The following is a 21414-nucleotide window of genomic DNA, read 5'->3' as shown; positions in this document are numbered from 1 at the left end:
TAGAAAATAGTACAAATAAAGAAAAACCTTTGATTGAGTAGGTGTGTCCAGACTTTGGACTGGTACAATATATATAAATATATACATTTGGGGGGTGGGGGGGGGTTGCCTGATTTGCATGTTATTTTGGCATTAATACGTGTCACATCAGTTTACAAACAATGTAAAAAATGAAATAAAATAGAGTTAATCAAGCCACACACAAACTTGGTCTCTTTTTTACTTTCTTGATTAAGGCAGCTCCAAGATGCAGGTGTTTCAGCCTAGCTCAGTGCTTTCTGTGGTGGTGGGAAACACATTTGTTTAAGCAAGTCAGCCATATCAGCTGTGTTTTTTTTAAAGGCAGTAAATGAGGCTGAATGAACTGTTTCGCTGCCAGACGAGGCTCTGCTGATAGCCAGGTGTATCAGTGGTAAGGTGTTGGGACTGCTGTTGGGACAGCTTTATGTAGGCCCTAACAGTTTGTGGGCACCGTTTGACACCGTTATAGTGCAATTCATGTATTGTTTAGTGATGTGTTGTATTGTGTAGTGGCTTCTTTAAAAATGTGTGTGGTGGCTTTGCTGGCATATATTTGAAAAAAAAGTGTTTGCCCCCCAAAAATGTACATGCTAAATGATTGCTTATGATCATAATCCAAGTGAAATTATATTCAAATGACTTGAGGACCTGTGTGGATGACTGTGCAACTCTCTGTTTGCACTGAGCAAGATGACACAGTGAGTTAATAATGGAGTTGCTTTGCTGTGAGGCCTCTTGGATTGGTTCAGATCAGTCACATGGGCACCCTCTGGTGGCTCTTTCCCTACATGAACATGTGCTCCATCATCCTGGAGCTCTCTATGCCAGGGGAAAGGTACATGGCCCCTGACTGAGACAGCAGGATAAAGAGGATCTCATGGGCCAGCAGGGTCCCTTTGTTCTGGCAACAGCAACCTGCTATCGCACCTCAGTTCACTGCAGCACACCCAGTATCATTCAGAATAACCTTCTCCATAGTACCTGGAAATCACAGCAGCACAGGTCAACTCAACTAGTGCGCGTGTGTGCGACCATGTCTGCTTGCCCTGATGATTGGTGCTTATAGCATACCTATTTGTATATACTATGGCTCCCCATTGGCAGCAGTTACTCTTCCTGGGGTCCAGCAAAACTAAGGCAGTTATACATTTGAAAAACATTACAATACATTCATAACACATTTCACAACATTAAGTGTGTGCCCTTGGGCCTCTACTCTATTACCACATATCGATAACACAAAGTCCATGTGTACATGTGTGTATAGTGCGTATGTTATCATTTGTTTGTATGCATGTGTTGCTTCACAGTCCCCGCTGTTCCATAAGGTGTTTTTATCTGTTTTTTTTATCTAATTTTACTGCTGGCATGAGTTACTTGATGTGGAATAGAGTTCCATGTAGTCACGGCTCTATATAGTAGTGTGCCTCCCATAGTCTGTTCTGGACTTTGGGACTGGGAAGAGACCTCTGGTGGCATGTCTTGTGGGGTATGCATGGGTGTCCGGTGCATTCAAGATGTCAATACCTCTCACAAATAAAGTAGTGAGGAAGTTAATCTCTCCTCCTCTTTGAGCCAGGAGAGATTGGCATGCATATTATTAATGTTAGCTCTCTGTACATCCTAGTGCCAGCCGTGCTGCCCTGATTGAGCCAATTGCAATTTTCCTAAGTCCCTCATTGTGGGACCTGGCCACACAACTCAACAGTAGTCCAGGTGCGATAAAACTAGGGCCTGTAGGACCTGCCTTGTTGATAGTGCTTTTAAGAATGCAGAGCTTGGGTCTCCCGGGTGGCGCAGTGGTCAAGGGCGCTGTACTGCAGCGCCAGCTGTGCCACCAAAGACCCTGGATTCGCGCCCAGGCTCTGTCGCAACCGGCCGTGACCGGGAGGTCCGTGGGACGACGCACAATTGGCCTAGCGTCGTCCGAGTTAGGGAGGGCTTGGCCGGTAGGGATATCCTTGTCTCATCGCGCACCAGCGACTCCTGTGGCGGGTCGGGCGCAGTGCACGCTAACCAAGGTTGCCAGGTGCACGGTGTTTCCTCCGACACATTGGTGCGGCTGGCTTCTGGGTTGGATGCGCGCTGTGTTAAGAAGCAGTGCGGCTTGGTTGGGTTGTGTATCGGAGGACGCATGACTTTCAACCTTCGTCTCTCCTGAGCCCGTACGGGAGTTGTAGCGATGAGACAAGATAGTAGCTACTAAAACAATTGGATACCACAAAATTGGGGAGAAAAAAGGGTAAAAAAATAATAAGAATGCAGAGCTTTATAATAGACAGACTGCCCATCCTAGCTATTGTTTTATGTTTCAACCATGACAGTTTACAATCTAGGGTTACTCCAAGCAATTTAGTCTCCTCAACTTGCTCAATTTCCACATTATTCATTACAAGAATTAGTTGAGGGTTAGGGTTTAGTGAGTGTTTTGTCCCAAATACAATGCTTTTAGTTTTTGAAATATTTAGGACTAACTTATTCCTTGCCACCCACTCTGAAACTGCAGCTCTTTGTGTTGCTGTCATTTCAGTCGCTGAGGTAGCTGACATGTATAGTGTTGAGTCATCCGCATACATAGATACACTGGCCAAGGCAGCAGCTACTCTTCCTGGGATCCAGCAAAATTAAGGCAGTAATACATTTTAAAAACAGTCATCCGCATACATAGACACACTGACTTTACTCAAAGCCAGTGGCATGTCGATAGTAAAGACTGAAAAAAGTAAGAGCCTAGACAGCTGTCCTGGGGAATACCTGATTCTACCTGGATTTTGTTGGAGAGGCTTCCCTTAAAGAACACCCTCTGTGTTCTGTTAGACGGGCAACTCTTTATCCACAAAATAGCAGGGTGTAACGGATCTCGTCCTCCTCTTCTGAGGAGGAGTAGCGAGAAGGATCGGAGAACCAATTTGCAGCGTGGTAAGTGTTCATGATGTAATATTTAATGAATCAAACTGAACACTGAAATACAAAAAACAATAAAGTGAACGAACAAACGAACGAAAACCGAAACAGTCCTGTCTGGCGACATACACAAAGACAGAAAAGAAACACCCACGAAACACAGGTGGAAAAAGGCTATGATTCTCAATCAGAGACAACTAATGACACCAGCCTCTGATTGAGAACCATACTAGGCCGAACACAGAAACCAACATAGAAAAACAAACAGACTGCCCGCCCACCCCTGACCATACTAAAACAAAGACAAAACAAAGGAACTAAAGGTCAGAACGTGACACAGAGGGTGTAAAGCCATAATAAAAGTTTTTCCAGGAACAGACAATGATCGATAATGTCAAAAGGCACACTGAAGTCTAACAAAACAGCACCCACAACCTTTTGATCATCAATTTCTCTCAGCCAATCACCTATCTTGCCCACTTGAATGCATTTTCTCCACCATCTGCAGTGCCAGGTCCTCCAGATCAGAGTTGAGCAGAGCATGGCAAGCAAAGCCCAGAGAAATCACTGAATGCTGACCCTGATACTCCTTAGTCAATGCCTGGAGCAGAGACAAACTGGGGAAGCCAAACAGACAGTCATCTGCACACAAACATACAGAGAACTATACACATTTACTTAAATACACACACTGAGTCACTCACACATACACTACATAGGATGTGTGTGAATAGTATCAGTAAATGAGTGAGAGTGTGTTCCCCACCTGCAGTAAAGCCTTTGCTTCAATAGATGAACTCCATAGCATCGATGGTCATGCCTCTCTTGCACATGCTCAGTGTGGCCTTCCTGAGCACGCTGCAGGCCTTGTAGACGATGTCGGCCAGAGCCATGCGTGATGACATGAGTAGGTGAGTCCAAACTTCTGACTGGTACTGTATATTCTTGATTATGTGTTGCTGAATTTTCCTTGGTGGACACAAGACTATAAAAACACCAGGAAGTGATTTTTATTTAAGAAAGCTGTTCCCAAGTATTTTCATGCATAATAGAGAGACACGTGATTGTATACAAATATAAGCAAGGTTTTAAATTATTATTTTTTAGTCAAACATATCTGTTTGGGCTTCTTGCGGTTAGTTTGCAGTCTACAAATGATTTGTAATTATGTTCTGGCTCCCCGACCAGCCGCTCAAGAAAAAAAATCAACCCGTGGCTGAATGTAGTTGATGATCTCTGTCCTATGGGTACAGTCGGAGAACCCTTTTAGGTTCTAGATAGCATCTTTTTTCTAGGAGTTTACTAATACTGTAGTTATTACTATTATTCTATATTTGCTACATGCCCAGCTATAACATTCAAACCCTACACCAAAAAGACTGATAACCCCTAACACTCATATTATACACAATTGTATGCTAACATCTTCTGGGTGACCCAGTGCGTGACCAGCTCTACAAAGTTGTGCTGTATGGCACACCGGACCCCCTAGGGTCTCCCCATTCAGATGTTTCCCAGCATGCACTGATATCATGAAGACCTGGAAGAAAAGGAGCAGAGGGGGCAGCTCCCCCTGGCACACTGTGACCTCTGTAGGGGAAACAGAGATGGCATAGGCTGAAAACAGTTCATACAGGCGTGTGCCTGTACAAGATGCAGAGTTACTTCATGGTTGAGACTTCACAATAACCAACATTATGTGTGTATAGGGACCACAACACTATATGACCTCTGTTTAAGACAGACAACAAATAGATCCACCTTTTAACCTTTCCATTGTCTCAAGACAATGAGACCGCAGTGGAGAAGTTCGATGTGGATATGGGGATGCTCCCTCTGCTGTTTCCTGAAGTGCACGATCAGCTCCTTTGTTTTGTTGATGTTGAGTCAGAGGTTATTTTCCTGGCACCACTCTCCCAGGGCCCTGACCTCCTCCCTGTAGGCTGTCTTGTCATTGTTGGTAATCAGGCCTACTACTGTTGTGTCATCTGCAAACTTGATGATTGAGTTGGAGGCGTGCATGTCCACGCAGTCATGGGTGAACAGGGAGTACAGGAGGGGGCTGAGCACGCACCCTTGAGGGGCCCCTGTGTTGAGGATCAGCAGAGTGGAGGTGTTGTTTCCTACCTTCACCACCTGGGGGCGTAGAGTCATGAAGTCCAGAACCCAGTTACACAGGGTGGGGTTCAGACCCAGGGCCCTGAGCTTAATGATGAGCTTGGTGGGTACTATGGTGTTGAATGCTCAGCTTTCTTACATTGGTATTCCTCTTGTCCAGATGGGATAGGGCAGTGCGATGGCGATTGTATCGTCTGTGGATCTATTGGGGTGGTAAGCAAATTGGAGTGCGTCTAGGGTAACAGTAGGGTAGAGGTGATATGATTCTTGACTAGTCTCTCAAAGCACTTCATGATGACAGAAGTGAGTGCTACTGGACGATAGTCATTTAGTTCAGTTACCTTTGTTCCTTTACCCAAGAAATCAATGGTGGACATCTTGAAGCATGTGGGGCAGCAGACTGGAATAGGGAGAGATTGAATATGTCCGTAAACACTCCAGGCAGCTGGTCTGCGCATGCTCTGAGGACACGGCTAGGGATGCTGTCTGGGCCGGCAGCCTTGTGAGGGTTAACACGCTTAAATGTCTTACTCACGTCGGCCACGGAGAAGGAGGGCCCACACTCCTTGGTAGCGGGCCGCGTCGGTTGCACTGTTATCCTCAAAGCGGGTGAAGAAGGTGTTTAGCTTGTCCGGAAGCAAGACGTTAGTGTCCATGACGTGGCTGGTTTTCCCTTTCTAGTCCGTGATTGTCTGTATATCCTGCCACATACGGCAGGTAGCTTAGTGGTTAGAGCGTTGGACTAGTAACTGAAAGGTTGCAAAATTGAATCCCCGAGCTGACAAGGTAAAAATCTGTCGTTCTGCCCCTAAACAAGGCAGTTAACCCACTGTTCCTAGGCCGTCATTGAAAAAAATAATTTGTTCTTAACTGCCTTGCCTAGTTAAAGGTAAAATAAAAACATTTAAAAAAACATACGTCTTGTGTCTGAGCCGTTGAATTGCAACTTTACTTTGTCTCAATACTGACGTTTTACCTGTTTGATTACCTTACGAAGGGAATAACTACACTGCTTGTATTCAGCCATATTCTTAGTCACCTTGCCATGGTTAAATGTGATGGTTTGCGCTTTCAGTTTTGCGCGAATGCTGCCATCTATCCACGGTTTCTGATGTGGGTAGGTTTTAATAGTCACAGTGGCTACAACATCTCCTATACAGATAAACTTAGTCACCGTAACAGTGTATTCGTCAATGTTCCTCTCAGACGCTACCCGGAACACTGAAGTGACTCACTTGCCTTTCCTGAAGCTGGACAGCTCTTCTCTGACAGTCATAAGGGAGGTGAGCTGGGCCACCATGGCCTTTAGTTTTTCCCCATGCGACAGCTTGCCATCACAGTCACTCTTCTTTATGGAACAGATGAGCTCATCATACTCTTTCTTGAAGACGGTGAGAACTGTTTTTTTTTGTTGCAGTTGCATATTCAATTACCTGGTGAAAATCAAACAAGCAAGAGAAAGGCACAGCTAGTTATACAACAAGCCCAGGCATTCTAAGCCCAGGCATTCTAAGCCCAGGCATTCTAAGCCCAGGCATTCTAAGCCCAGGCATTCTAAACCCAGGCATTCTAAGCCCAGGCATTCTAAACCCAGCCATTCTAAACCCAGGCATTCTAAGCCCAGGCATTCTAAGCCCAGGCATTCTAAGCCCAGGCATTCTAAACCCAGGCATTCTAAGCCCAGGCATTCTAAGGCCTACAAAAATGCTTGAGTGTTGATGCTGAAAACAAGGCGAAAGGGTATGGTTCTTTATTTTGATACCAAATGTAGAACTGTAAATTATGTGACATTGCTCATCAGTCCCACATTTATTCACCAAGAGATTCAAGGAAGTTATTGTCACTGGCAAATTTGGCAAGGTTGTTCTTCCATATTATTCTGTTGAGTGATCGAAGTTTCCAGCTCCAAACATAATTTTCTTGTTTTTCACTCCTTTCTTGGAAATGGTTTCATTAATCCAACACCAGACATGTTGCTGAGATGTCTGTCCAATGTGTCCAAACGGTAAACTGGAAGATTGCTATGGACATAAGGGTATTTTGTGTAGTTTAAAAAAAAAAAATAGGGTGACCAGACGTTCCCGTTTTTGGTGGCCTGTCCCCGGCTGGAGCTGTCCCCGGAAATGTCCTTGTTTTTAACTGTGCGTTAAAAACAGAAGGCAAAGTGAAATATTTGACTTGGCAAGAAAGACTGGGCAGCAGAGCCTACCGGTTGACGTCTCAGTCGCGTTGTGCTTGTTTCGTCCAGCAGAGGGGGATGCTCGCTATAGCAGCTTCATTCACTCTACTTCTACTAACTACTTGCTCGCGATAGTTTTAGAGAAAACTGCTGTGGACAACTCGGCCAGAAGCTAGAAAGTATCAAGTGAATCCACAACATCACCGCAAACGTCTTTTCAAGCCAGGTAAGTTACAATCGTTTGAGATACTAGTTATGTTATACTGTCACAATTTATTATATAGATAGATGATCTACTCTATAAGGGTTTAAATAGGTTATGCTAGCTAAGTTAGCTACTGTTATGGTAGGTTAAAAAACGTTCACATGTAAACATGCAGTGGGCGGGCTATTTTGAAAATATGATTATATTAAATGAATGCACAATTAATTCTGAGAATATTTGTGTAGATTACAATTTTAATGGTTTGGCATTATAATAAGTAGTGTGAAAATATATTTAGAAATGTTCATGGATAACATTAGCAGTGGAGAGGAGGAAGACTGGATAGGAAGAGTGAAGGAGACAGAGGAGGAAAGGTAAAGATATGGTTACAGAGCCTGCCAATTTATTATTCCAAACAATATTTTTAAGATAAAATACAAAAATGAGGCAAGCAATGGGAATCTGTTAACCAGTGTTTTATCTAATAGTATGCTATTTATTAATACAGATTGGAGAGGAAGGAGAAGGAACAATTAAGGGAGTAAAAAGAGTGAAGCAAGGAGAGTGTAGAAGAGTGAGGTGGAAAGGTGAAGAGAAGGAAAGGAAGACGAGTGAAGAAAAGAGGAGGAGAAGAAAAAGTTGAGAGCGTAAGAAGAGTGACCCAGGGAGAGTCAAGAAGAACAGACAGAGGAGATACAATGACTCTTTCCAAGAAACAGAAATGCACTTTTTATGAAACATGATGAGAGAATTTCCATGTATACGCTCAGGTCAAGACAATAGAATTGTTCACTGCACCCTTTATAATTCCTCTCTTTCAATTGGCAGCTGGAGAAGAACGGCAGTGGTAGAACATCAGCAGACGAAAAAGCATAAAGCCTCCCTGTTTGCTCGTGTTGGTATGCCCTCTGTCACCACATTCTTCAAGAAGGTAGAGCCTTCCCAAGAAGAATATGATTTAGCTGTGCAGTAGGGTGTCTTTGCATACCACATACAGATCTATGGACTGCAGAGCACAACTAACACGGAAGCTTTATGAGCCAAAGCTTACATGTGCTAGGACAAAATGTGACGCCATAGTGAGTAACGTGTTAGCAACATGGGCAACTACTTTGGTAATACAGGATCTAGACCAGGTTAAATTTGTGTCCCTGTCCATTGATGCGTCCAATCATGGACATGTAAAGCTGCTGCCAATAGTAGTCAGATATGTCAAATATATGATGGCAGCACATCTGTGGAAACAAAACTGCTTGATTTTGTTGAATTGAATGGAGCAGAGGAAATTACAGCTGAGGTCCTGGTGGTCATCCAAAAATGTAACCTGGAAAACATTCTCTGCTGACAACAAATACCAACTTTGGAGGACTGAATAGGCTGGGGAGGGTCAATGTCCATACCAAAGTTAAAAATGCTCTGCAGGGCTTCCCAGGTGGCACAGTGGTCTAGGCTACTGCTAGCTGTGCTACCAGAGACTCTGGGTTCGAGCCCAGGCTCTGTCGCAGCAGGCCGCGACCGGGAGGTCCATGATTTTCACCTTCAGAGTTGAAAGACCGAAGGGCTTTATTGAGTTTGTTGGCCAGGAGTACCATAACATTTTAGGACACAGCAATGTTTGCTGGATGTCCATGCTCCCTGCTCTAGAAAGAGTGCTGAAAATGTATTTTGAAATCCTTTTTTATTTCTGAAGACAAATGCTCTGTTTTCCTGTGAACAATCTTCGAAGATCCACTGACTAAACTTTGGCTGGCCTTTGTCCATGGAAACTTGACCGTATTCAGTGACACGATCAAGATGCTTGGAGGCCAGGGCCACTGTGCTGTGGAGTCCGCTGCAATTCTGAGAAACGTTGAGGAAAAATTGACCGCAAGACGTGATGACAACTTCATTCCAGTTTTGGTCAGAGGACTTCTGAGAGAACTAGAGGAAAATGGAGCCATGTCTAAAGAGAGCTTTCTCAAAACATCCCAATCATTCTTCACTACGGCTGTGAACTACTTGCAAGCATGGGGAAAGCACACAGATAATCTAAAAGATTTACATTATCTCCTTTTAAAAAGGCAACCTCTGCGTGAAGAGATCCAGAAGGCAGCAGGCACACTGCAGGATTTATGCCCCAATGTGACCATCAATGAGGATGCATTGTGTGACGAGGTTACTGGCCTGCAAGAGTTACTAAAGGGGGGATCGCTTGAAGAATGGAAAACATCTGAGACACTTCTTAGTCACAGATGGAGCATGGTGGTTACCCACTTCAAAGAGAATGACATCCCACACTTGGCTAGATTAGTGTTTGTTGTCATGTTCTTACCTGGAAGTAATGCACCAGTCGAGAGAGTGTTCTCCCAAATGAATGATCTATGGACAGCAGTAAGAAATAGGTTCACTGTTCCTACCATCAAGGCCATGCATATTGTGAAGACAAACTTCAACCTCCCCTGCCAGGAGTTCATGGAGAAGCTGGCCAAAGACAGAGCAATCCTGAAAAAAATACATTCTTCTGAGAAATATACCAATGAGGTTGGTATAAATATATTATGTAGTTACCAATCTCATCAGCATCTTATTTCTTTATTATGTTAACTATTTCACATTATACTATTGTCTGTTTTTTCAATTTTGCTCATGTTCTCTTCTGCTCTCATTCTACCAGGACCACTGAATGGCTGTTCAGATCGGACAGTTTTGTCTTGTCTGTAGTGTTTCTGTAATATAGTTGTTTTCTTTGTCTATCACAGTATGCCTGTTAGACTAAATACATGAAATCGGAATTGTCCCCCATTATATTTCATAGATAATAACATTGGATATTTTAATTATATATTGACCGCCTAACTGGAAATGTCTCCGGTTTTCATTTCAGAAATCTTAACCTTATTTTAAAATCACTTCTTTTTTTTAGGTGGGGGATTTCTCCCACAATATCTGTATATCTAAAAAAGTAGCCAAACGGATTTTATATTTTCAGAAAAAAACTGATCTGGTTTGGGGTATGCACCTCGTGTAAAGTGTGATGTATTATGCATTTTTCTGAGGGGTGTTTTTGAACAGGCATTTTATTTGACGCCTACTCCCTGCAGATGAGCCGTGAAAACCCCGTAGCAGGCTTGGAAAGCCCTCTTCTCATGATCCGCCATTAGTAGGAGACCGGTGGTAAGATCGTGCTCTCTATTTTAAGCAATTATTTACCACAATAACGACAGTGTAGATCGTGTTTTAGCTGATATAGTTGTACTTACAACACTGTCGTTCTTGTGTGCAGGTGGATTGATCGCCAAGATGCAGATTTTCGTCAAAACCCTCACGGGGAAGACTATAACCCTCGAGGTGGGTACTTCGGATTTGGTGTAGCGCTTCCTGCCTCTAATAGCGGCGCATGCATTCTTTAGCAAACTAGCTGGCTAGGTAATACTTAAATCAGCCTATAGTGCGTTGTAGCAATTCACCATATATAAACACCTTTGCAAGTTTCCCTATCTTTATTGGGCAGTAGTTGTTAATAGCCTACCAGAACTTGCCGACATGGTAACCGGTCTTTTATTCTGACCTGCTAGCTAGTTGGCTACCAGTAGCTAACTACATTTTAGTAGCATGGCCCTGCGTATACACGTGTAAATGACCGGTACAGCTCGGCAACTTATCTTAGCTATCTAATAACATCGTCTGCTTTAATGTAGATGAGTCATTTATTGCCATTTGGCTGGTAGGTAGTTCATCAATACCCTGGGAATGAGTTGTCTTGGAACTGTTTAGTCTTCTTGCTAGCCATGTTAGCTACTGTTTCAAGACAGGTTTTTCTAATATTATATGCAGGTTGAGCCTTCAGACACCATTGAAAATGTCAAGGCCAAAATCCAAGACAAAGAAGGTAATTGCACTTTTTATTTTTTATCCTCGTCATCCTTGGAATTGCTTGAAGTGGCTGCATGAAAGATTGAACTCACCCTCTTGTCTCTCCAGGTATCCCTCCCGATCAGCAGAGGTTGATCTTTGCTGGTAAGCAGCTGGAGGATGGACGCACACTGTCCGACTACAACATTCAGAAGGTGAGCTGACATTTTCACCTTGGTAAACATTTGACAATACTACACTTTAGTAAATGTGTTGCAGGAAATAGAATACACCACTGAAGTCCACAACACCATTCCTGTAGACAAGGGGTTCTCAGCCTTGCTTTTATCTTAAAATGTTTCCGATCATATCTAAAAGTAATGCATGCTGAATTTTGGTCAAAGTATGACATTTCAGAATGTTTTAATGTACCATATATTGCCATCGGGAATTATTGTTTGGTAGATTAGATACGGACACCATTGTTTCTCAGCAGTGTTTAATTTGACGTTTTAGTTTTTTAGCAGATGCTCTTATTATGGTTAAGTGCCTTACTCAAGGGCACATCGCCATTTTTCACATAGATGGCTTTGGTTACTGGCCCAACGCTCTTAACCGCTAGGCTACCTGCCGACTCATTGTATTGCTGTTTTCTTTGTATTTTAGTTCATTCTGGGACAGCTGTGAATACTCCTTAGGTTTATATTTGAATTTCTCACTACAATCATACAGCCCAAATAAGTATTTATTCTTAGATTGTCATATGCCGCATTGACCACTGAAGCCATAGCCGTTTGTTGGTCTTTCTGGCTGAACTGAATTGCTTTTTCTTGCAGGAGTCCACTCTGCATTTGGTGCTGAGACTCCGTGGGGGTGCCAAAAAGAGGAAGAAGAAGTCCTACACCACTCCCAAAAAGAACAAGCACAAGAGGAAGAAGGTCAAGCTCGCAGTGCTCAAGTACTACAAGGTAAATGCGCTGGATCACAACCTGACCCATTTCCTTGATTGCTGATAACTAGTCTAGTAGATAACAAAGAAAAGTCTGGTATGCCAATTTGGCTGTCTACTGCCACTAGTCTCTAGTGCAGTGGATTTTAACTTTTTCAGCTAGAGACCCAAATTAGAAATTGACCGGCCTCTCGTGGCCCATATTTTCCTTTGACCTAAATTAAGTACTATTATAAGATTCATTTTCATAACTCGACCCACCTCGCATGACCAGGGCACACTTTGGGTCCCGACTAGAGGTCGGCCATTACACGGACGATTAACCTGTTATACCCCATCCCGGGCCCGGGAGCGTAATCGTCAACTGACCCTAATTAGCATAACGTGACGCACATAAATATTACTAGAAAATATTCCTATTCAGGAAAATCACAAGTGAAATATATTGAAACACAGCTTAGCCTTTTGTTAATCACCCTGTCATCTCAGATTTTCAAAATATGCTTTACAGCCAAAGCAAGACAAGCATTTGTGTAAGTTTATCGATAGCATAGCATTATGTCCAGCTAGCAGCAGGTAACTTGGTCACAAATCAGAAAAGCAATCAAATTAAATCGTTTACCTTTGATGAGCTTTGGATGTTTTCACACACGGGACTCTGTTAGATAGCAAATGTTTCTTTTTTCCAAAAATATTATTTTTGTAGGCAAAATAGCTTCGTTTGTTCTTCACGTTTGGCTGAGAAATCGACCGGAAATTGAGGTCACGAAAGTGGCGAAAAATTCCAAATTAGCTCCATAATATCGACCGAAACATGGCAAACGTTGTTTATAATCAATCCTCAAGGTGTTTTTCAAATATCTATTCGATAATATATCCACCGGGACAATTGGTTTTTCAGTAGGAGCGAAAGGAAAAATGGCTGCCTCTGTATTTTACGAGAGAATCACTCGGAGCCATCAGGTGACCACTTACACAATGTAGCCGCTTACGCTTATTGTTCAACATAAAGGCGTAAAACTACGTCACAATGCTGTAGACACCTTGGGGAATACGTAGAAAAAGTAATCTGGTTGATAGCCCATTCACTGCTCAATAGGGACGCATCGGAATGCAGAGCTTTCAAAACACGAGTCACTTCCGGATTGGATTTTTCTCAGGCTTTCGCCTGCAATATCAGTTCTGTTATACTCACAGACAATATTTTTAGTTTTGGAAACTTTAGTGTTTTCTATCCTAAGCTGTCAATTTTATGCACATTCTAGCATCTTGTTCTGACAAAATAGCCCGTTTACTTTGGGAACGTTATTTTTCCAAAAATGAAAATACTGCCCCCTTGTTACAAGAGGTTAATTAGGGCCGATTTCAAGTTTTCATAACAATTGGAAACCGGTATTTAATCTTTATTTAACTAGGCAAGTTAAGAACACATTCTTATTTTCAATGACGGCCTAGGAACGGTGGGTTAACTGCCTCGTTCAGGGGCAGAACGACAGATTCTCACCGTGTCAGCTCGGGGGATTCAATCTTACAACCTTACATTTAACTAGTCCAACGCTATAACCACCTGCCTCTCGTTGCACTCCACAAGGAGCCTGTTACGAATGCAGTAAGGTAAGTTGCTAGCTAGCATTAACCTTATAAAAATCAATCATAATCACTAACTACACACATGGTTGATGATATTACTAGTTTGTCTAGCGTGTCCTGCGTTGCATATAATCTGACTGAGCGTACAAGTATCTGACTGAGCGGTGGTAGGCAGCAGCAGGCCCGTAAGCATTCATTCAAACAGCACTTTCGTGCGTTTTGCCAGCAGCTCGTCGTTGTGCGTCAAGCATTGCATTGTTTATGACTTCAAGCCTCTCAACTCCCGAGATTCGGCTCGTGTAACTGATGTGAAATGGCTAGCTAGTTAGCAGGGTGCGCCCTAATAGCGTTTCAAACGCCACTCGCTCTGAGACTTGGAGTAGTTGTTCCCCTTGCTCTGCATGGGTAACGTTGCTTCGAGGGTGGCTGTTGTCGTTGTGTTCCTGGTTTGAGCCCAGGGAGGAGTGAGGAGAGGGACGGATGCTATACTGTTACACTGGCAATACTAAAGTGCCTATAAGAACATCCATTAGTCAAAGGTTAATGAAATACAAATGGTATAGCGGGAAATAGTCCTATAATTCCTATAATAACTACAACCTAAAACTTCTTACCTGGGAATATTGAAGGCTCATGTTAAAAGGAACCACCAGCTTTCATATGTTCCCATGTTCTGAGCAAGGAACTTAAACGTTAGCTTTCTTAAATGGCACTTTTACTTTCTTCTCGTGTTATTTAAACCAAATTGAACATGTTTCATTATTTATTTGAGGCTAAATTGATTTTATTGTTGTATTATATTAAGTTAAAATAAGTTCATTCAGTATTGTTGTAATTGTCATTATTACAAATGCATTTTTTTTTAATTGTCCCATTAATCGGTGTCAGCTTTTTTTGGTCCATCAATCGGTATCGGCTTTGAAAAATCATAATTGGTCGACCTCCAGTCCTGACCCATTGTTTAAAAATCCTTGGTCTAGTGAATGGAGCCAGCATTTGTTTTGTAGACATTTGTTAATGGCTTCAGAAGCCATATAAAACATCTTAGGCCATGTTTATTAGGCATAAACAAATCTAATTTTAAATGAATATTCAGACTTACTGTGGTGTCAAATTCCTTGTCATCACACCTCATTAAGATAGAATTGGTTTTCTGTTGCAAAACATTTGCTGTTGTGCTCTACTGAACACAGCAGCCACTGTCTCATTTGTGTGTGTTGCTATACTTATGGCTTCCATGGTGTATCTTCAGGTTGATGAAAATGGCAAGATCCACCGTCTGCGTCGTGAGTGTCCAGCTGAAGAGTGTGGTGCTGGTGTGTTCATGGCCAGCCACTTCGATAGGCACTATTGTGGCAAGTGTTGCCTCACTTACTGCTTCAACAAGCCAGAGGACAAGTAAAACAATGGAATGGACTAAATAAAATGTTCATCAATCACTGAGGGCTTGATTCCTATTTCTTTCACACTGGATATGAATGAGATGGGTAACCAATATCACATTTCCGGAGGATTATTATTACCAGGGTTACAAGTAGTCATTGGTTTAAGCATTAGCATTTTCTAAATATGGTCTTGGTGTGGGCCTATTTTAAATTGAACCTTTTCTTAACTGACTTGCTTAGTTAAATAAGTTCGTATTTACAATGATGGCCTACCGGGAAACAGTGCGCTGTTCAGGGGCAGAATGCCAGATATTTACCTTGTCAGCTCGGGGATTTGATCTAGCAACCTATCAGTTACTGGCCCAACGCTCCTAACCACTAGGCTACCTACTGCCCATTGGTTGTTTTTGAACCGAACTTTGTTATTTCTGAAGTACAGTGACTTCAGAAAGTATTCACAACCCACAATGGGTGAAGGGGCCGACAGCACTGCATCTGTGCAAGAGGTGTCACTACAAACCCTGGTTCGATTACAGGCTGCAACACAACCAGCCATGAGTGGGTGGTGCACAATTGGCAGAATTTGTAAAAAAATATATATGTAAATTACATCTGCAAACATGTCATATATAAGCATTAACATCCTTTTTCTATGACACTCTAAATTGAACTCTGGCGCATCCAATTTGATTGTCCTTGATGTTGTTACAACTTCATTGGACATGATTTAGAAAGGAACACCTGTATAAAGGTCCCAATGTTGACAGTGCATGTCAGAGCAGAAACTATACAATGAAACTCAGTTCTCAGAATTGTGATTGGGTGTATCTGGGGAAGGGTATAAAACCATTTCTAGATTAAAAGTTTATCCCTGGGAAACGGAAAAAATATGGAAGTACCAAGATTGCATAGAGTTTACCAAATTGGGCAAGAATGACCTTGGTCAGGGAGGTGACCAAGAACCCCATACACGCTCTTGACAGTGCTGAGGTGGTTGAAACCAGCCAGAACGTAAAGTTACAACAGCACTTCACCAATCTGGGCTTTAAGGGAGAGTGGCCAGACAGAAGCCACTCCAGAGGAAAAAGACATGTGAAAGACAGCATAAGGCAAAATATTGGTTTAATGAGACAAATTGAACTCTGGCCTGAATTGAAAGCGCTGTCTTGAGAAAACCTAGCCCTTAAGACAAAGTTACACTACATTGGGTTAGTGTTCCCACACGGTCATATCTCGATGTTACAGCGCTTGTTTACGGAAAACACGAGACGAGCACCTGTGCTAATTAGCTATCTAGCATGCTCTGTGTGTAAGTGTAGCTTCGTTGGAGGCACCCATAGCTGGATGGAACTGTGAAAAAACTTCTACATTTAATGTATCGTTTTTATTTGAAAGATTCTTTCTCGCTGATGAGTGATAAGGGCAAGGGCGCAACTTCGGTTTTAGTAGTTTTTTGGGGGGCATCTAAAGCTAATGTCCTGCATTTTTACCCAATCTAATATGCCCTATGGCCCTTCTAGCCGTGTATTTAGAACAACAAAAAGCAAAACATGCCCAGTCATCAAGCAAGGTAAGAGATGATTAAATGTTTTTTTCAAATAGGTTACATGTCATTAAACGGCAAAAAAACTAAATAGGTCAGGAGCCAGACCGGGAGCCTAACACCATGCCCAAACCTGACGTGCTCGCAAATTGATTTTGTCCCCCCACAACAGAAGCGTTCATGACATGCAGGTTGCAAGATCAAAACAAACTCTGAACCAAATATATTAATTTGGTGGACAGGTCAAAAAGCATGAAACATTTATGCCAATTTAGCTAGCTTGTAGTTGTCAACTAATTTGTCCTATTTAGATTGCTAGCTAATTTGTCCTGGGATATACACAGTTATTTTACCTGAAATACAAGGTCCTCTACTCCGACAATTAATCCACACATAAACGGTCAACCAAGTAATCTCTCCTCCTTCCAGTCTTTTTCTTATTTAGACTTAATATGGCGATTGGCAACTAACTTTCATAAGGTGTTATCAAACCAAATGTTGTTAGTCACAACAGTTGTAGGTAGACCTTACAGTGAAATGCTTACTTACGAGCCCGTAACCAACAATGCAGTTAAAAAAAATACGGATAAGAAATAAAAGTAACAAGTAATTTAAAGAGCAGCAGTAAAATAACAATAGGGAGACTAGACCACAACCGACCTCAGTTCATCTTTTAATAACCCACGTGGGTATAACCAATGAAGAGATGGCACGTGGCCATATGCTTCTAAGTGTGTTCTAGGCCACAAATAGAAGCAACTTCTATTTTCGGCCTGGCAACGCAAACAAACGCTCATTGACGCTCGTGAGTAGTGTGGGTGCAATGATTGAATAACGTTAATGTGTACATTTATTTTGCGATGCAAGCAGTGTGGTCAGCATGTAAGAAGGAACGAAAATAAATAATTTCAAGGCTATAGTCTACAAAGAAATACATTATGAAGCATTTGCGAGTGCAAAACACTACGCTGGTAGCGACATAAAGCCCTTGTCATTTAAACATTTCGTTGTATTAAATAATTAGTCTATAAATTGTGCATATAGGCTGTGACTTAGAATTAAATACAAATTAAACGAACAATGACTCATTAGTGCCTTTGAATTCATTTTTAGAAACACAAGTTTGGTCTGTGCCTTCAGGCTCATGCGATGGGGAGCAGGCCAGCAGGGGAGAATACCCTCTCCACACTTGCAGAGCCACTGGGGATGCTCAACACACAGGCTGGGCAGAGATGCAGAGTTGTTTATTTTTCTATAGGTAGGCCTAAATGGTTTTAGGCAAAATAACCTAATCAAAACAGAAAGCTCCTTGAACGTGGGAATATGCAAGGCCTATTGTATAGATAGAACAAAAATAAATGAAACGTTTAAGAGATCAGATTTTTCTGTTTTGAAATACTTTGCTACACAGTTATCTACCCACCTTGTTCCTTTCTTTTAGCATGTGCACGTAGTACGTATCTTGAGTGGCACAGCGTTCTAAGGCACTGCAGTGCTAGAGGGGGGAAAACCGACTCCATATTAATGCCCATGAATTTGGAATGAGATGTTCCACGGACAGGTGTACACATACTTTTGGTCATGTAGTGCATATATATGCACACACCGGACATTTGCACGTCCTAATATTTCAATATTTCTTAATTCCATTCTTTTACATTTTAGATGTGTATTGTTAGATATTACTGCACTGCAGTGGTGTAAAGTGCTTAAGTAAAAATACTTTAAACTACTACTTAAGTAACTTTTTGGGGTATCTGTACTTTACTATTTATATTTTTGAGAACTTTTACTTCACTACATTCCTAAAGAAAATGGTTTACCTTTTACTCCATAGATTTTCCCTGACACCCAAAAGTACTCGTTACATTTTGAATGCTCAAGAGAACATCCCTGGTAGTCACTACTGCCTCATCTGGTGGACTCTCTAAACACATGCTTCCTTTGTAAATTATGTCTGAGTGTTGGAGCGTGACCCTGGCTATCCATAAATACAAAATTCAAATGGTGCTGTCTAGTACTTGCACTTTTGATATAAGTATATTTAAAACCATATTTTTTGACTTTTACTCTAGTATTTTACTGGATGACTCATTTTTACTTGAGTCATTTTCTATTAAGGCATCTTTACTTATACTCAAGTATGAAAATTGGGTACCTTTTCCATCACTGTTGCACTGTTGGAGCTCGGAACACAAGCATTTCGCTACACCCGCAATAACATCTGCTAAATATGTGTATGAGACCAACAACATTTGATATTACTTTCGCTTTGGTCTTCCAGCAAAATGTGGGAGGAAACGTTGCAAAAAAGCCGCTCTAACTGCGACGTGAATAGACTACAATCAGCAGCCACCCGCATAGAATGCGCTCATAAATTCACTGCTACTCACAGAATGTTTGAGATCTCAAATTATGATGCTGCGTGCACTTCATCAAATGCTTGCAGTTGAATAACCAATATGCGCGACTTTGGTTCTTTTCCTGTGTTTGATCCAGACTGTTGTCACCTGCAGCAAAACCACACCACGAAATGAATTGAATCTGACCGAGACCACCCTTTTGAGCGAACCACGGTGCGTTGTTTAATGCTCTCCCGAGTGCGGATAGTGTACACACCGTTCCAAACTATTGGGGTAAATGCACCAGAGTTCAGAAAAACCATACAAAACAGTGTGAATGGCCCATATAATTCAGTCACTCATCCTATATAAATATATGATCAATCCGGGATCATGTTAGAATTTGTGCTTTTTCAATGTGTAGAAAGTTTCAGTTTCCCAGCTAATTTCCTGCAATTCTACCCATTTAGCCATGGGGTGGAGACATTTTTGCAGTATTAAAGCTAAATTCCTGCGATTTTGCACATTTGTAATGACTTATGTCACAATATGATGAGTGAGAATGACAAACAATCAATGAATGGAGGTCCCCTGGGCTACATGAACAACCAAACAAACAATTGTTAGCTGGCATGGCTAATTGAGTGACTGTCAGCGACTGACATAAGAGAAAACTGCTGATGCAAAACCATTTTTTTGAAACCCAGACTGAGTTCCACTAAAAAAATATACAAAATTTGGTTGGGGGCCTGAAGTGACCGCTTATGTCGCTTATGCCTGGAACCACCCCTGGGTTTAAGGTGGAAAATATAATTATCCTGCATGTCAGAGAATCAAATCTTCAATTTCATACATTTATCATATGTTCCCTCACATCTCTTATATTTGGCTTCAGTTCATTGTTCCCTCTGATTTATGCTAGGGTTGCATTACATTTTTTTTGTCTAAAGTGGCCTCTCCTGTGCTGATCTATAAACAGACTAGGTGAAAGCAGTAGGATAGATGCCAACTGGGAATATTATTTTACATTGCAGTGCAGATGAAACAAGAAAAGGAGATGAAGCCATTTTAGACTTGAGATATCAGAGTAACATATGTCCTCTGACCTGGTGTAAATGTATTTTTCTCCCTTAGGTATTCACCCCTAAAGAGATGATGCTGGGCCTCCCGAGTGGCGCAGCGGTCTAAGGCACTGCAGTGCTAGAGGTGTCACTACAGATCCAGGTTCGAGGTCAGGCTGTGTCGCAGCCGCCTGCGACCGGGAGAACCATGAGTCGGCGCACAATTTGCCCGGCGCCGTCTGGGTTAGGGGAGAGTTTGGCTGGCCGGGATGTCCTTGTCCATTGCTCTCTATCGACTCCTGTGGCAGGGCGGGCGCAGTGCACGCTGACACGGTCGCCAATTGGACAGTGTTTGCTCCAACACATTGCTGCGGCTGGCTTCCAGGTTAAGCAAGCAATGTGTCAAGAAGCAGGTGCTGCTTGGCAGGGTCGTGTTTTGGAGGATGCATAGCTTTCGACCATGGCCTCTCCCGAGTCCGTACGGGAGTTGCAACAATGGGCCAAGACTAACTACAAATTGTAGAAAAAGGGGTAAAAAGTACAACAAAAAAAAAAGACCTCAAGAGTCAATAACCTCTTCCTGATAGACAAGGGCCTGTAACTAGTCTGTCCCCCATGATCGTCTGGTCAACCTTAACAGGCTGGCTAAGAATCTAGGATTGGGCAGTGGCAACCTGTGCTACGCTATGGTGGAAAAACTAAAAGTTGGGCCAAGGCTGTGCCACTGCCCTGGAACTATTCTGTGACAAGGACCAGAGCGTCAAATTGTCCTGGACAGCGACCTGGTCAACATAGGCCATGAGCGTGCACGTCCATCCTATTACCAATGCTTCCATTATGGGACTAAAGCTAGAGGATCTGACATTTTTAAAGGACACAGGACATGAACCAGTTCTTCAGAGCTTTAAATACCTTGAAATTAACACACTATTCTGGCAGACTGTGTTTTTTCTTGGTACAAGGATTTATTTCGAAGTTATTTACCTTTGTGCCTTTTAACCTTAGGTGAAAATTGTAACAATGCCCATTTCTCTAACTTTTGGGACAGAATAAGGTCTGGAGAGTCCTTATTTTCTATGGGCAAGAGAGCAGTCTTGATTGTTGGTTATATGTGGATGGCTGATAGACAATGTAGTAGTGATTATGGTGGTTGCATCCTCGTATCTCCCTCCGCAAGATCTAGTCATTTACACATTTGACACAATTACTGCAGACACGGAATATTGATTATCCACTCATATCTCCCCCCCTTTTAAAAAAAAAATGTGGTTATACTCTGGTGTATA

At 42.2% G+C, this 21414-nt stretch overlaps 1 protein-coding gene and 1 pseudogene across 1 annotated transcript; one reads left to right on the top strand and one right to left on the bottom strand.

Annotated features, from left to right (window-relative positions):
- Positions 1-805: 805 nt before the first annotated feature.
- On the bottom strand, positions 806-6466 carry LOC139381255 (clathrin heavy chain linker domain-containing protein 1-like; annotated as a pseudogene).
- Positions 6467-7935: 1469 nt separating this feature from the next.
- On the top strand, positions 7936-15242 carry LOC139382037 (ubiquitin-ribosomal protein eS31 fusion protein-like). Its single transcript, XM_071125975.1, has 6 exons — positions 7936-10580; positions 10690-10754; positions 11241-11295; positions 11388-11473; positions 12095-12226; positions 15050-15242. The coding sequence occupies exons 2-6, from the start codon at positions 10707-10709 to the stop codon at positions 15197-15199; spliced, it is 471 nt and encodes a 156-aa protein (XP_070982076.1). The 5' UTR covers positions 7936-10580; positions 10690-10706; the 3' UTR covers positions 15200-15242.
- Positions 15243-21414: the final 6172 nt, after the last annotated feature.

Source organism: Oncorhynchus clarkii, chromosome 23, assembly GCF_045791955.1.
Source record: "Oncorhynchus clarkii lewisi isolate Uvic-CL-2024 chromosome 23, UVic_Ocla_1.0, whole genome shotgun sequence".
Taxonomy (NCBI): domain Eukaryota; kingdom Metazoa; phylum Chordata; class Actinopteri; order Salmoniformes; family Salmonidae; genus Oncorhynchus; species Oncorhynchus clarkii.
Note: the sequence above shows the minus strand (reverse complement) of the source record. Positions and strands in the feature narration are given on the sequence as shown.